At 39.9% G+C, this 17,551-nt stretch overlaps 1 protein-coding gene and 2 gene segments (V, D, J or C); 1 reads left to right on the forward strand and 2 right to left on the reverse strand.

Moving 5' to 3' along the window:
- The window catches only part of LOC148758628 (uncharacterized), a 438,105-nt gene that overhangs the window by 259,042 nt on the left and 161,512 nt on the right, over positions 1-17,551 (forward strand). The window lies entirely within an intron of this gene.
- Positions 1,709-2,968, reverse strand: LOC148758632 (T cell receptor alpha variable 29/delta variable 5-like). The segment is given in 2 exon segments: positions 1,709-2,704; positions 2,881-2,968. Coding segments are annotated over 2 exon segments (483 nt in total).
- LOC148758633 (T cell receptor alpha variable 27-like) lies at positions 4,938-6,501 on the reverse strand. The segment is given in 2 exon segments: positions 4,938-6,029; positions 6,256-6,501. Coding segments are annotated over 2 exon segments (573 nt in total).

Here is a 17,551-nt window from a genome sequence, read left to right on the forward strand (position 1 = left end):
AAAATGAATTCACAATATAATCTATAACATAATAAATGTATAAAATACACATGTACATAGTGCTATATAATATACAATATATCATGTATATTATTTTTTCTCAGGCAGCCCCTGCTATTGTGGAATATGCATATGTTGTGTGTATAAGTGAGTATACATAATACATGTATAATACATATATACACATATAGATACACACAATATATGTATAATATATTGTGGTGTAATATGGTAGGAAAGTGAGACTTTGGCTAATTTGCTATCGCAAGTTATGAGGGAAACAGAAGTTTAAAAGATATTTTTGTGTTTTAACTCTTGCTCTTCCTCCTCTGGGACTGCCATGAATGTATGCCTGACCTAGGCTGCTGGAGAATGAGGCAGAGAGGGGAGAGCTGAGTATGTTTAGTTACCCGAGATAAGGCCATTCTAGACCAGCCAATAGCCAACTGATCTTCAGACGTAACAGTGAGCTCAGCCAGGCTCAGTCTAAATTGTCAATTCACACAATTATAAGGAAATAATTTATTGCTTTAATACTCTGAATTTCGGAGTAGTCCACATTATTGTAAAAATGGCTAATAGATACGATAGGAGATATGGGCGCTTAATTGAACAGCCTATGGTGTGGCTTCGAGAAGATAAGAGCACGTTGCATTTCAGTAGGGTATGTAGTCCCCCCAGTGAGCTCTGTGTTGACTCCATGATGAGATTTCTCACAGTTCCAGAGATCTGGGATCTCTGAGCCCAACCAAAATGGAATGACTACTGAAAGAGTCTTCTGTGAAATACATAAAACTAACTAAGGGACCGCTTTGGATGGCCACATGATTTCATTCTCAAGAAGATGTTTCAGGAACACCTTTAGCTCTCTGATGAAGAATTAGTGGACAGTTCCTTCACATATATTACACACACAGACACACACACGCACCTACACTACATATCCATTATGTACACAAGAAGTCTTGCTTTCTCAGGAAAGCCACAGTGTCTCATTCTATTTGTCCTTTTTTTTGGGGGGGGGGGGTTCAGATAGTTGGGATATTTTTCTGTCTTTTCAGTTTGAAATTCTATGTTTAAGAGACTGAGAACATTTCTGGCATGAAGAAAAAAAATTTCATAGAGATTCAGGTTAACTAATTTTTTTCTGTTCATAATATAGTGAAAAACACAAACCAGTGACCAGGAAACGTTTGAGCCAATGTATAGCCATTGGGCCACAAGAAAATAGATTTTGCCTAGGTCTATCCTGTATTTCACAGATGAAGAAATCTGAGTGATTAATAGAATTACCAAAGGTCATACAAATTGACAATGCAAGTTAGAATATAAAACTTCAATCTTGAAATTTTTTTAATTAGTTAACACCCTCATTTCATTACCACTCCTGTATAGTAAAGGGAAATCTCGTGTAGGTAACTTTAGCCATCTAGATTACTTAAGTATGAAGCTGGAAACTGCCAACTAACTAGAGACCCCTGATTGAATAAACATTTGGGATAATTCCCTGGTCATCTAAGGTCTTGTGTTCCTGGAATGACTGTAGCCTGATTCTTCGCTCTCAACTTTGAGCTACATCCTAAATGCTCAGTGGTATGGAGCCATCTCAACTGACAATCAGAATGGCTACCAATAACAAGATCTTTGCAACTGACAAACTTTGTGACATGCTTGTGTTTATTATTATGACCCATAGGGCAACACCTCTTACTGGTGGACAGTGTGTCAAAAAGCTCAATGTCTTCCTGGGGAAAGTGTGCACAGTATGCGATTTACTTAAGCAATGCCTAGGAGTAACTTATAAGTGAAGAAATAAATAAATGAATGTGATATAACATATCCATCCTCAAATGCATTCAATGTAAAGGCACAGTTATGCAGACACAATAACAGGAATTATAATATTTTGTTCATTTTACACTAAAAGGAAGTGCATGATTGCTGTACTCAAAGGCACACAGACATTCACTGGGAGAACTTGCATTAAACCATGGTTCCCCCATCCTAAACGCATCTTTCCCCCTAGGCTAGAAGAGAAACAGGGTATCCTCATCCCAGGAGCTAGTGGGAACAAAGCATCACCAGTGATTTGTGCCTTGGCGACAGCAAGTACCTCTCTCTAAACGTGAAAAAAGAAAAAAGAGAAAAAAAGAACGGTTAGACTCTCGGACACCCTAATGCTCAGGGAATATTTTGAACTCATTTGTAGACGTGGCCATGTGTCAATCATCCTTAAGCTCAGCTTGATCACCTGCTTTGAAGCACACCCTCTCTTACTGCCGTGTGTAAATGGAAGCAAGCCTGTGTGCCTCCAGTCTGAGGCCCCAAAGTCGAGGTTGGCGTGGCCCCAGCTGCAGGTTTGTGTACAGCGTGCAGGTGCCTGGAGAGCACTGTGTTCTCGCCGCACAGAGGTACAAGGCCGAGTCTCCAGGCTGGGAGGCCGAGATGTGCAGAGACAGGTGTTTGGCACTCACGTTGAGGAAGACCGTGAATCTTTCATCTTGATTTTTAACCTTAACTGAACGTATTGATATCAGGAACTCAGGACCTGTAGCAGGGTATTTTTTGTACCATGCAAAGTAATCAAACAAAGTATTACTGTAGTTGCAGTTCAGAATAGAAATTCCTCCTTCTTGCACACTCAGGGATGGAGAATGTTGCTTAATCTGCTGCTGGTCACCATTCTTCTGTTGACTATTCACCCCTGTTTGGAGAGACAGTAAGTAACAGATTTTAAATTTTATTCTTAAAGTCCCCACAAGAGGCCATCTTGAGCCAGAAGGCAAAACAAAACAAAACTCCCCAATGATGTCATCTCCCAGCCTTGTAACGTTCCTGGGAGTTTTTCTACTATCCTCAAACCTCCCACCCACAACTCACAGTCTGCCTGAAGCCACACAATCAATAGTGATGCCCACAGGAGCTTGCCCATTTCTCTTGTGAAGACTGATTGTCTTTCTCCTGCCCAGGCGACTGTAAATCTGACTTCAACTTCCTACAAATCATTCATTTCCTTCCACAGACCCTTCTATTTCCTGTATGAGCAGCCGTGTTTTTGCCTAAAGTTATTTCTCTTTATGACAGGAAGCACTGCCCCCTTTAGTCCACATGTGGAAAATTTCTGAAAAGACATTTCTGTATTCCCTAAAGAACTATGTGTAACCCCTTCCCCATAAAAAAAAGTTAAATAAGGGATTTTAAGAGAAGGCAAAGTTTTCAGAGGTCACATAATTCAAATACAGACACACACACACACACACACACACACACACACACACACACACGAGGTCTGACAATTAAGTTTGCAAACTCACCCTAGAAAAAAGTGCTACATACCTCACTGCAGAATATCACTATGGTCACGTTCGAAGTACTCACCTTGGGAAGCTATGCACTGACGCTGGCACCTAGTCCACCCTTCAAAGCAATTTTGGAACTCTTTTTCTTCTGGAATGGCCATCAGAGCTGTCCTTGTATTATCCTTGATGTCCTGAATGTCATCAAAATGTCCTCCTTTCAGTATTTCCTCAGGTGAGTAGGGAGGGTATTCCAATACAGTTATTTGTTTACTGGCTCAAAACTCCCTCACAGACAGTGCCTGTGTGAGCTGGTGCATTGTCGTGATGCAAGAACCATGAATTGTTGGCAAAAAGTTCAGGTTGTCTAACTTTTTCATGCCGCCTCTTCAGCACTTCCAAATAGTAAACTAGGTTAACTGTTTGTCCAGTTGATACAAATTTGTAATGAATAATCCCTCTGATATCACAAAAAGGTTAGCAACATCATTGCAACAAGTTCATGAACTTGTCGGACTATATACATATGTATAACATATATATATTATATACATCATTATTGCAGGTAGAAAATGATAACTGAGCATTTTTTCATGCAAAAATAAATCTGGGGGAGGGATTTGACTTGGCATCTAAACGACAATCAGGCATGGGATTAGGGAAGGGGTTATCCTTGTGCTTCCTTTTATGGTAAAGGTATCATTTCCATGTTTTGGGAAGTAAAAAGTTGGAAAGAAGGAGAGAAAATACGGTGCTTGTACCGGGAAAGCAATAATATCACATGAAATCTCTACCAGATTATGATTATGTCTCCTTGGCCAGAACTGTGCTATATGCAATACCTAGTTCTAAGAAAGGATGTGAATGTAGTGTGGGCTTTTCTGTTTTAAAAGCTGGGGATATAGTTGCCCAAATCAAAATTGAGAGTTATGTTAATATGGAAGGAAAAGAGTTGGTGCTGAGGTTGGTCACTTGTGGTGTCTGCATCCCTGACTGCTCAGGTGGGGATTCAGAGTATTAACTCATTCTGCCTGAGGAGTCAGTGGAAATGTCACAATAGGGATAACCTTTATTTAGAGGAACTTTTATTTTCATAATAAAATTATTAATGGGCATTTACTGAATACGTATGCTGTACCTGGGACTTCAAATAAAATTTTGTTTATTATCACTCATTTAACAAGACAAGTGTTCTTATTAATATGTATTTATAAGGAAGCGTAGATGAAGATAAATAACTGCACAAGGAGACAGAGCTAGAAAATTGCAAAATCAGAATTTGAACCTGGGGCTATTGTGACTCCAAAACCCATGTGCTTTGTATTATATCATCTTACTTTTGAGAACAAATAGGAATTGTTCAAGGATAAAAATGGGGCAGTGGAGGGCCTGCCCCGTGGAGGGAACTGTCAACTTCTATGTTCTTTAGCCTTGGAAACTTGAAGTTATTTCTCTCTGCCATTCAAAGTCTAATCCCCAAGCAAATTCTGTGCAAATAAAAGCTACTGTAGTTAATGTTTAAGCAATTTCAGAACCCCCAAGTGGAGATATTGCTTTAGAATACCAGTTGCATTGTTATTGGGGTGTAGTTTGGTCATTTTCCTGTCAAAAAAAAAAAAAAAAGTAGCCACTTTCTTCTAATTATTTTAAAATTTTTATTAAGTATAGTTGACATATAATAGTGTATTAGTTGTAAAATGCAGTGATTCTACATTTACATACCTTATGATGTGATCACCACCATATGTGTAATAACCATCTGTCACCATACAAACTTATTATGATGTTATTCACTATATTCCCTGTCCCGTACATTACATCCTCATGACTTATTTAATTTATAACTGGAAGTTTATACCTCTTATTTCCCTTCACTTTTCTCTCCCATCCTCCCAACTCTCTCCCCTGTGGCAACCATCAGTTTGTTCTCTGTATCTCTAATTATTTTTTACTGTACCTTTGCCATTTATTTCAGTTTAATAAACTGGGGATATAGCAGTTAAATCAACTCCAGAGTACTAGAATAAAGCTGCAAATTGATCTATGTATGTGCTCTTGTACTAACCATTCCTAGCTCTGGTCTTTAGGAAAACAGAATGACCAATGAGATTATGATACCCTCAGTCTGATTTCTTCCATTTGTCCCTCCATATGGACTCTCTTCTTCCCCCCACTGCTTACCCTGGGGAGCTATAGACTCACATTTTTACCAGTTCAAATAGAGAGCTGCATTTCCAGAAGTTTGTCTTATAGCAGAGGAATCTTGTTCTCCAGTGCTTGTGGGACATGTTCTGGAAAGGCAGCAGAAGTGGTTCTGTGAGGGGGTGAGGTCGTAATCATTGTTCATGACAAGAGGTGTGTGAGCAGGAGCTGGAGAATGCCACAGCAGTGTGACTGGCGCCTGCAGCAGAGGCTTCGTGTGCAGGCAGCAGGTGCCCGCAAAGCACTGTGTCCCCACACAGAGGTAGGTGCCCACATCCCCAGGCTGGGCTGCAGTGATGAGCAGGGAACTGTCCTTTCTTGCTTCACCAAACTGTGCCGTTAGTCTGTTCTGTATCTTCTTGTCTCCACCCTTAGCTAATGTCATTAAGAGGACAGGACCTTTCCCAGGCTCCTGTCTGTACCATTGAAAGGTGGTGAAAGTGCTTGAGGAGTTGCAGTACACAGTGACACTTTCTCCCTCCTGGGTGCTTAGAAACCGAGGCCTCTGCTCCAGCTGCTGGCTGCTCTGCCCTGTTCAGAAACAAAGCAGAAGACACTGGGAAGGGAATTAGGGACTTTTTCCCAACCTGAAATGGGTTTTCCTCCCTCCGTCCTCCCTTCTCCCTCCCTCATTCTCCCCCTTTCATCCTTCCTTCTTTAATTCTTGCTCTCACTCTACCATAAAATAAACTGTCCTCAAGGGTTTTCCATCCCCTAGGATTTCCTCTTAATTTAATTGGGAACTTCTCAAACTCACATGCCAGTTGAATCCAAAAGATCAACACCAAGAATTTCAGGCACATCTTTTCTTCCTGTCACAAGGCAGCCCTGGACACTGACTTCAGCTGCTCCTGACTCATCTCCTCCTGAAAATGGCTCATCTGGGCTAGAGTAACACTCACCCCACGCTGATCTAGTAAAAAGGCAGAGGCCTCTGTGTGGCAGCCAATCAAATCATTTGCTCTCTACCCTCCTCTTCCTCCAACCTCTAACTCTGCTTTGACATGGAGAAGGATTTTGTTTTTTGAAATACTACCCTCATGTGGAGAGATAGAAAAGTGATTTCCTTGCTTCTTTGTTTCTTTTTTTCTTTCTTATTAGTTTCAGGTGTACAAAACAATGTTATAGTGAGACATTTATCATTTGTATCCCTCACAAAGTGATAGCCCCCTCCCCAAATCTACTACCCCTCTGACATTGCACGCAACTATTTCATTTCCACTGTTTCTAGTCCTAATGCTGTACTCCACTAATTGTAAATATATATATAATTTTATATATATATAATTTTATATATACATAAATTATATATATAATTATATATATAATTATATATATATGTATATATGAGGGAAGCTGGAACATTAAGGGTTAAGAAAATGTAACTACAAACAGAGGTCTGGAGGATCACCAAGGGGGGCTTGGCTAAGCATTAAGAACAAACAGATACCAGCTGTTCTGGGAATGAGGAATTATCAAAAATGTAAAAGACAGTCAGGGCCAAACTTTGCACAAACATATCTAATCTGTATTTGCTGCCTCAGACGCTCTATGTAACCTTCCTGTTTCTGTGTGTATAAAAGAAAGCTAAAAAATAAAACAGGTGCTACAGTCTAATTAAAACTGCTCGCCCTCCCGATCCCATCTTTGTCTCTTGTCTATTTTTTTCTCAATCCTCACTCCCCACTTCAGGAACCGTTCGTCTCGTCGGCAGGCTCCGACATATATATATAAAGGCCTCTATTTCTTTATATATATAAAATTACAGTTGACCACAAGATTTTCTTTCAACAATGCTTCTGTCACTCTGACTCCTTCCCTGGCTACCACCAGCACTGATGAGGGTTGGTGGAGAGAAACCAAGTTCAAAGTGCCAGTTCTGCCTGTGTGAGCCTCTTCTCAGAGCCACAAAGCTCTGCAAGGTAGCTTAGGACTCATCAGAAAGGATAGAATACTGAATATAAAAACAATTTAACACAAAGTCATTCAGTGGAGGAATGATAAATTCTGACTACATGATTTGATGTTGGAGTCAGACATATTTAAATTAAAGCTGTATCATTTACCAGCAAGGTCATTTCAAACCATTTATGTAACCCACTCATGTACTCGATACCTATTCAGTAGAATGGGGTTTACATTACTTATTCCGTGGGTTATGTCCTGAGGATGCACTGAGATTACATATATAAACCGGATTGTGTCTCCATCAACCTATTTAGATGATTTCTTGAAACGCATCACTACGCTTCCATTTCCTCCTCAACAGGCACACAGCAAAAGGCCCCAGCTGGGTCCTAATCCAGAAAAATCCAAACACACTTCACCATTATCAATCCCATTCCCATATTTTTAATCCCCATGTTAAGATCTGCCAGGAAAGAGCCTGCTTCTATTGAAGGTGACAGTGGGAGAGATAAAAGTCTCAAGGAGCTGTCATGAACTGAAACTCACACAACGCAGGAGATTTGGGCAAGAAAGCTTCCAGTGTCCCACTTTATATAGAGTCTCACCCATTGAATAATGGAAAAAATCTACCTAGCTTCATTCCTCTCTTACCAACTGACTTACATACAGTCTTGAGAATAAAGAGAAAACTGCATATAGTTGGTATAGAAATAGAAGAAAAAATGTTGTGATCCCAGTGAATAATCAGGGCTGTGCCAGGACAGAAGAGAAAAGATTTTCCATTTCATCAGTAAAAGAAGTAGCTGTAAAGAACACAACATTTATAACCCTGTAGAGAGACGTGGACCAGTCTAGGGCAACAAACCAATCAAAGTTAGAGAATGTTGTGCCAGGTTCTCCTGATCGAGTCTGAAGCCCAGTACTCAACAGGCAACAGGGAGGTTATCTATCTGTGTCATTGGAGATCTGAACAGATATGTGTTCTGTTGTGGGGACTGAGCCCCAGAAAGCAGTTTCCAGTCTCTCGGCCTCACATAGAAAAGTGTTGGCTCAGGTAGTAAATGGCCGTCAACTGTGATTGGATAGCCATCAGCTGTGGCTAGTTGGGCATCAGCTGTAACCAGTGAGCCATTAGCCACTAATATAACTGCTGTGGCTGGCAAGCAGAGATTGCAAAAAGAATGGGGGCTAGCAAGAAGATGGCGGCTGGGTTGGCAAGCGTAGATGGTGGTGTGTGGACAGTGTGGATCCAGCCTCCAGTGAGAGTATAGTGCCGCCAGAGAGAATATAGTGGTATGACTCCCCTACCTACGGCTCCGTGGGTGTTCCTTTTTGGCCTCACCATATCCTGCTTTCTTGTGTGGGGAGCGGGAGCAGAGACCCCACAGGCCGCCCTGCCCGACATCTATTGTTTCAAAATATTTCTCTCTGCTTTCTGTCTTTCCCTCGACCCTTCTTCTACCCTGCCCATCTTTTACTCCTGATACATATATACAAGGGAACACACCAGTCATATTATAAATTGAAAATACCTGGCTTAAATTTATATCCAGGAATATTCAGAACTCAGTTTACTCACCATAATGTACTAGAGGTGTTAATCATGGACAAAATCATTGTTTTCTAGCCCTCTATTTCTTTACCTATATGAATTCAGTAAGTGTTTATACTGTGTTGAATCTGAGTTAAACTCTTGAAAGATATTTTCTTATTTAATCATTACAATGGCTTCTGAATGGATTATTAGTATTAATATGCCAGTATACAGATGATAAAACTGAGGTTGAAACGTTGATAAACTTTTTTACTGTAATTCAGTTGATGTGAGAGTTGAGAGTTGGACATCTGTGTATCCAATGCATAAACCTACTCTCTTCAGTGACTTATATAGCTTTAAGATGGATTAACCTGTTTCCATGTTGTGATTATAATTATATTGCATAATATATGCAAACAGTCTTGTATAATACATGCTGCATAATAAATATATAAATAGGAAAACACCAAGACAAAAAAATTGAAGAGAGCAGGCAGGGCAGGAAAGCAGGAAATGATAGAGCTGCTCGTAGTAAATATTTTCTATGAGATGGAGCTCATAAAATTGACTTTTCTTTTTTCTTTTTAGCTTCTATATGAAAACTAGTTTTTTTTTTAAGTTAATAGGCTTAATTTTAGAGCAGTTTCAGGTTTACAGAAAAACTGAACAGAGAATTCCAATCGACTCCCTCTATAACCATCCACAAGGAAAAAAATTTGATTTTTACACTCATAGATCAAATGCATATAGAAAGGCTGGGTGTTTTTGCTCTACCATATTCTGTAATACTCTGACAGATAAATGAGATATCAGCATGTGGTTAGTACTCAGATGTTATAATGAGATGCATTCAGAAAAAGTAAGGAGAAAGGTGACACATTGCAATGGAGAAGGGCTACATCCTCCTCATCACTGCATTCTGTACTTATTGGCTCCTGGGATGCTAGTCTGGCTAATGGACGGCCTAGCCTGAGTCATGGTTGACTCTCTTGTGGCTGTCCCTTCTAAGGCTGAGGGAAAACCTAGTGGCATTACTCCATTTAACTATTAGTGATGTCCCACCTTGTGAGGAAATATGTAGATGTGTTGTAAGGAACCCTACAATGTCCTAGTGTAATTCATTATGTGCATAATAGCATTCATTTTGTGGCAGAACATCCTCATAACTGATAATTTTTTTTAAATGAAAAAATAAATTTTTCCTGTACCCGCTCTAAGATCATTACTGTGACAAAAAGGCTCATGACCTGCTCTAGAATTGTGGTATATGACATGAATAGCATTGCTCTCAATAGAATCTTTGAGCACAGGAAAGCAACGTAAGTTGTAAAAAGTACAATGTTTTGCAGCTGCGGACCTGGTGCAGTAACAGCAGAAAATACTCATTTGCCTCATAGACCAGTGTTTCCTGGATGGTTAAGATTTTCTTTTTTATGTAGGACATCATCACCTGGGACACACTCAAGGAGTAGATGAGTTTACTGATTTGAGACTTTTTTCTTTCTCTAATGTAAATATTTACTGTTACAAATGTCATTCTAAGTATTGCTTTATGTGTTTTCTCTTTTTGTTTAGTGGAGTGTTCCATAAATATCAACAAGATCGAAATGGTTCATAGTGTTGTACAAATCTGCAATATCTTCCTGAGGTCTGATTACTTATTCTGTTATTTGTTGAGCACAAAGGGTTGAGGTCTGCAAGTGTAATTGTAGATTTTTCTATTTTTTAAATTTCAGTTCTAACAGTTAATTTCAAGCAGTTCAAAGCTCTGTTGCTAGATGCATGCACACTCACATAGTTATGTCTTCTTAGTAAATGGACCCTTTTGTAATTACATAATCTCCCTCTTTATTTCTGGTCTGACATTAATATAGCTCTTCAATATTAGTGTTTGCATGGATATCATTTTCCATACTTTTACTTTTAATCTATGTCATTATATTTAAATTGGGTTTCATGGAGACATTATATAGACAAGTTTTTTAAAAATAAAAAATTATACTAATGATCTCTACTTTAAATTTGCGGGTTTAGACCATTTATAAATAAATATAATTATTGACATAGTTCGATATTGGTGTATTATTTTATTATTCCTTTTTTGTTTGTGCGCTCTGTTTTTATTCCTCAGTATTCTATTATAACTTATCTATTTGCTACTAACGATTTCTTTTTGTATTGTGTTTCTAGTGGCCTTTTAATGATTGCAGAATGACTATTACTTAAACATTCAAGTCTGTTTACAATTATTATTTCAGGTTTTAAGCAAAAGTAGAAATCTTACAATTGTATACGTTATTTTATGCTTTACGTTACACTTCTAGGTGTCTTTCATCTTCAGACTTGAAAAATCCACCAGGCAATGTTATAAAGATTAATTTCAACAATCACACATATTTTAAGAATGAAGAGAAAACTAGTCTCTTGTATTTTACCATATGTTTACCATTTTTGTAGCTCTTCCTTCATTCCTGAAGTTCCTAATTTTCCTCTGGTATAATTTTCCTTCTGCTGAAGAATTTTCTTCAGAATTCAGTTTTGAGAAGTTCTGCTTACAATAAATTCTCTCAGTTTTCCTTCATTTAAGATTATTTAAGTATAATTTCTGTAGCAAACTTTCACTATGACAGAATACACAGTTGAAAAGCTTTTTTTTAATAGGTTTTTTTAAAAGCAATGGCAGATACATCATGTAGACTCCTGCAGGCCATTGTAAAGACTTTGCCTTCCACCATGAGAGAAATGGGAATCTATTGCAAGGATTTGAGTAGGGGAGTGACATAACGTAACCTATGTTTAAAAGGATCTCATTGGCTGCTTGTCATAGATTGAACTTTTGAGCCCTCCCCTTCAAATTCATATGTCGAAACCCCACCCCGCTATGTGATGGTATTAGGACATGAGGCCATTGGGAAATAAGTAGGATTAGATGGGGTCATGAGAGTGGAGCCCACATGAATGGGATTAGTGCTCTTTTATAACTCCCAACAGAACTTTTTTTTTTTTTTTCTCCTGCTTTCTGTCACATGAAGATAGAATGAGAAATTGGCAGTCTGCAGCTTGGAAGCAGGCTCTCACAAGAACCCAACCATGCCGGCACGCTGATCTCATAGGTCCAACATCTAAAACTGTGAGAAATAAAATTCTGTTGTTTATAAGCCACCCAGTCAATGGTACTTGTTATAGCAGCCCAAAATGAGTAAGACACTGCTGCATTAAGAAGGGACTATAAGAGAACAAGCAGGGAGACCATTAGAAGGCCCTCAGAGTAATTCATTTCAGAGATGAGGATGGCGTGATCAAAGAGGTAGCAGTGGAGATGGCAGCAGTGGTCAGATTATGGTTCAATTTTTGAAGATAAGGCTGACTGATTTTCTTAATGGATTAGATGTAAGCAGAAAAATAAGAGTCAAGGATAACTCTGAGGTTATTACCAGAGATACTGAAAGAATGAAGTTGCCATCAATTGAAAAGTAAAAAGTAGTGGGAGGAGCATGTTGGAGGTGAGTTCATAAGGTGAAAGATCAGAAGTTCAGTACTGGGCACAATAAATTCGAATCCTGACCCTCTAGCCCACAGTACCTCCAAGGGGAAGGAGAATACGGTTACAGGTCTGTCTCTTGTGGATATTGTCTAACATGACCCAGTAGTAAAAGAAGGAACATGTTAAAGTTCCTGTTTTATCCCAGGAGCCAAACACTCCCTAGAGCTCTGCGCCTCACCCTGCTCATTTTCATCAAGTGAGAGAACTTGCTAAAAACAGGTCAGGTTGTGTCCTTGAGTCTCTGAAAACTCCAGTGTCTCAGGAGGTTTGTGTTCAGCTCCCCCTGCAGTCTCAGGCACTGTGTCACTCAGAGCACAGAAGTACACACCCGAGTCGCTCCAATGGGCTGACGATTTCCTCAGGTAGAAGGTCCTTTCACTTTTCTTAAATTCAGCCTGGAAATCTTTGATGCCATTAACCGGGGTATTCCCTCCTACCGACTTGAGAAGAAGCTGGAGGTTTTGACTGGGGTATTGGACGTACCAGAAGAGAGAAGCAGAGGCACCGTAGATAGAGGTATAGTTGCACCTCAGCTCCAGAGAGGTTCTTTCAGAGACAGTGATGTGACCATCAGGCTGGCTCACTGACTGGGCTCTGGTTCCTCCTGCAACATCAATGCAGAGTTAGTGAGACTAGGACAGACCTACCTCTAATGAGACTGTGTCTCTGGTCAGATTCCAATCAGAGCCATGTTCCTTCCAGGGAGGCAGAAGCATGCAATACAGTATTACTTACTCACTGTGAAGAGCATTCCAAGCAGCAGAAGGGTCGCTGAGAACATGCCTAGGCAGTGAGAGAGCTGAGCTGTGTTCTGGACGATCTCCCCTGAGGAGCAGGAAGGAATGTGACCAAGTAAGCTAAGTCCTTTAAATGGAAAAATCTGAGATCAAGAGATCCTGTTTAGGCCAGTTCTAGAGGCTGTTAGTAAAAGATGCTTCCTTGACAATGACTGCTCCTGGTGTTGAGTCTGCTCAGATTGTGCACCTCAGGGAGCTTTGAGGTCAAATCGTTCGTAGGAGGGAGGTAAAACTTATTAACTGAGATATTTCCATTTTATGCAACATCGCCCTCTGGCGGTCAAATATACAAACAACTATTGGTACCTCGGTTTTGGAACATAATCCATTCAGGTAGACCGTTCGAGTTCTGAAACGTTCGAAAACCAAGGCACAGTTTCAAAAAGCCATAATGCAAAACTGATCAATCCGTTCCAGACCTTTAAAATCCACCCCTAAAACTGCTACTTAGCATGAATTTTGCTATCTAATGATTCCATAGATCCATAAAATGATACACAATGTAAGCAATAAACACAATATACTGTACTGTAAAAGGAATAATACATAAACACAATGTAAAAATAGTACTGTAGATGATAAAAATGAAAATGTAATTTTTTCTTACCTGCAATGATGATAGTCATGGTTTGGATGGGGGTCCCCTTCCATATTCGCAATAGGGGAGTGTTATTCAGCTGTTCTTCGGTCTCTTCCATAATCACTGTACGTGAATCCTCTCCTGCCATTTTTTCCCTTGATTTTTTTTACACCACTGACACCTGGTTTAGACTCACTGGATCTTTCCCACTAAAAAATTTTCAATTGACAGTTGCTTTTTCCGATGTTTTAAAATTTGTCTAAAGTGAGACATAGCATTGTCATTGAAAGTGTTAGTGACATGACTTACAGCAGCAAAAATTTGCACTTCAACCCCTTTTGCATTCATTTCTTTGATCAGTGCAGTTAAAACACTTTCTCTTCCCTCCTCCTCCGAAGAGAGTTCCTCAGTTGCCGCCTGTTGCTGCTCTGTCAGAATGTTTTATTGAAGTTCTTCTGCGGTGAGTTCAGACTTCTCGTCTTATACTAACTCCTCCACATCATCACTACTCACTTCCAAGCACATGGACTTTCCCAGAGACACAATATCCTCAACATAGGAGCGTCCTCTTCAACATCCTCAAATACACGTTCAGGGACAGCGTCTGGACACAATTTCTTCCATGCTGACTTCACTGTTCTGTGAGACACATCCCTCCATGCTTTGTCTATGAGATGTAAGCAATGTAGGACATTGAAATGATTCTTTTAGAACTCTCTGAGGGTTAGCTCTGTGTCCAAGGTCACCTCAAAGCATCTTTGCAACAGTGCTTTGGTGTAAATCTTCTTAAAATTAGATATGACCTGCTGGTCCATGGGCTGGATGAGAGGACTTGTGTTGGGGGCAAAAACTTTACATTGAACTAAAACTGAACTCTTCCATCAACTCGTCCTCCATGTCTGGGGGTTGATCTAGAGCATTATCCATAACAAGCAGGCATTTCATTGGAAGATTTTTGTCGTGGAGGTTTTTTATACTTGGCCTGAACACTTCATGAACCCACTCAACACAAAATTGCCTGATTGCACAAGCTTTGCTGTTTGCCCTTCACATGACATGCAACTTGCTTTTTATTACATTGTTTTTCTTAAATACCCAAATGGTAGACTAGCAAAGGCTTCAACTTAAAATCCCCTCTTGCATTCCCACAAAATAAAAGCGTTAGCCTGTCTTTCATGGGCTTGTGTCCTGGCAATGATTTCTCCTCCTTTGTTAGGTAGGTTCTCTTGTCATTTTCTTCCCAAAGAGGCCTGTCTCATCACAGTTGAAAACTTGTTGGGGAAGGATACCCTCTGCCTCTACATAATCTTTATCTACAAAACAAATTGCTTGGCGTCTTTTTTGTTGGCACTGGCAGCTTCCCCATGTGTCACCACATTGTGTTTGCCACTTCTCCTCTTCAACTTTTCAAACCACCCTCTACTTGCCTTGAAAATATCACTCTCAGCACTTGTTCCAGGGGTGTTTTTGATGAGGTCAGCATGCAAATGTAAAGCTTTATCACAAATTATGCTCTCAGAAATGCTGTCAATGGCCAACTGTTCTTCATTTATCTGTATGAAAAGCAATTTTTCCACTTCTTCAATTGTCTGTGTTCTTTGTCTGGTAAGTCTTCTTTAATGTATTGTAATGGCTTCTTTATTTTTTAAGATGGTACAAATTGCAGATTTGGCAATACCAGACTGCATTGCCAGATCACATACACAGACACCACTTTCACGTTTGGAAACAATTTCCTTCTTCACTTCTATTGTTGTCCTGTTAATGATTCTCTTGGCTTTGCAGCTTTTATCAATTTCTCACATCAAGGGGTGGTTGGCAGAGGGCTCCTGAGATGAGATGAGCACTGATTGATTGCACATAGTCACCGAATAAAAGAAACTGTATTCCAAACAGAGTCAGGTATTAGTTTAGGGCATGTGGAAGGAATTTTCACAGAGGTTATTGAATGTTTGTTTAGAATAGGATGGAGATTTAGAGACCAAAGTGGAAAAATTTCCATGGGAAGATCAGAGGCAGTTAGGTCAGTTTAGAAAATAAGAGTCAGATTCCTTGGTGAGTCATTCCTCTCTAGAAGGAAACTCACAAGTAGGACTGAATGTGCTTCCAAAGGTCATAGTACAGAAGAGCATGGCCACAGCAAAATTAGTTAGTGCTCAAGTGTCTCCTCAGGTGTCATAAATCAGTAAGTTGTGGCTATCCAGATGGATTCAGCTCTCATACACTACATTACACTGTATTACATTACATTACATTATCTTACATTAGATTCCATTACATTAAAAAGTCTCCATGTGCTTCTATTTATAGATAGAAGCTTATGGATGGAAAAATGGTTCTAGGTAAAGGAACCTCACAGTGTGATCTGATTATAAATTCCTAACTGTGCAGGTCATGGTGGGTGGTCATGCTCAGCGGCACATAACTTCTTCAGTAAAGGGTATCTTTGCCTTCAGCAAGCCCTGTCCATTGCTCTTGTACATCTAGGTTAATACACATTTGAAATAAGAATAACCACCCTCAAGAGAGCACATAAACTTGTTAACTATCCTGAAATCTGATCCCCACTTTCATGCAATCTTCCTTAATCCCAAATGCATAAAAGAAGCTGCAAGCTGTCATTTCTTCAAGCACTTGTCTCAGTCTATTGAGATCTTGCTTCCAGGCATATCATGCTTTGCTCAAATAAATTCTTATCAAAATTCTTTACAAGTTTGGACATTTCTGACGTTGACAAGCTGTGGAAAAGTGTGTTGCTCCCTCACATCCAAGCCCATGTGCAGAGGGCACACCTAGAGCAGCATTCCTCAAGCCCTGGGATCACTGTGCTCATTGCTTATAAATAATCGCCTGGGTCTCCGCAATGGAGGTGGTAATGTGCTGGAAGACTGTGCACTGTTTATTTAGGTCAGCTGGGAATCTTCTTTCTTGCTTCTCTATCTATTGAGAATTTAAGTATCTGACCCCTGTGCTTTCTTTCTGAGCATCATCCCTCTCTTCTCTTCTCTTGCTTCCTTATCTGATGTGGCACCTAAAGATGATCTTCCAAAGATGTTTTAGAGATGCCATCAGTCAACACATTCCTCTCTCTCTTCCATTTCATCAGCCAGACAAACCCAAATGTGCATGAACCCCGTACCCACTATCACAGCACATGGGCACCGTGCACTAGATTCTGGGGTAATGTTCGTTATGGCAAAGATGGTGGCTAACAAATCTTATTGACCACATACTATGCTACAGGCAGTGGGAACCCTTAATGTTTACACTACGACAGGTACTGCTCATCACCCCAAATAGTGCATTTACTTCTTCATTCCCACCTTCAGAATCCTGATGTTCTTTTAGTTGGCAATGTTCTTAGATAAACTACATGCCTTCCCCACACTTTCGCGGGCTGGAGTCACCATGGACTCTGGTGCGAGGTGTCACCAGTGCTGATGCGCTCACTCTCAGCTCATCCCCTGTGGTGTGGGGCCTGCACTTCAAACGGGATCTTGTTCCCCTTTCTGAGCTCAGAGGACCAGAAGGACTGGTCCAATGAAGTCACCTACAATGGCTGAGGGTTGTTTGCCGTGAATAGAAACTGTTTCGATGAATTATTACGTCTTTATATAGTTAATAAAGATGTAAGTGTCCTAAGGAATTCATCATCCTTTTCTATCAATAGACTTTTCTACCTTTTCT

Source organism: Rhinolophus sinicus, chromosome 3 (genome assembly GCF_057876585.1).
Source record: "Rhinolophus sinicus isolate RSI-liver-muscle chromosome 3, RSI-T2T, whole genome shotgun sequence".
Taxonomy (NCBI): Eukaryota; Metazoa; Chordata; class Mammalia; order Chiroptera; family Rhinolophidae; genus Rhinolophus; species Rhinolophus sinicus.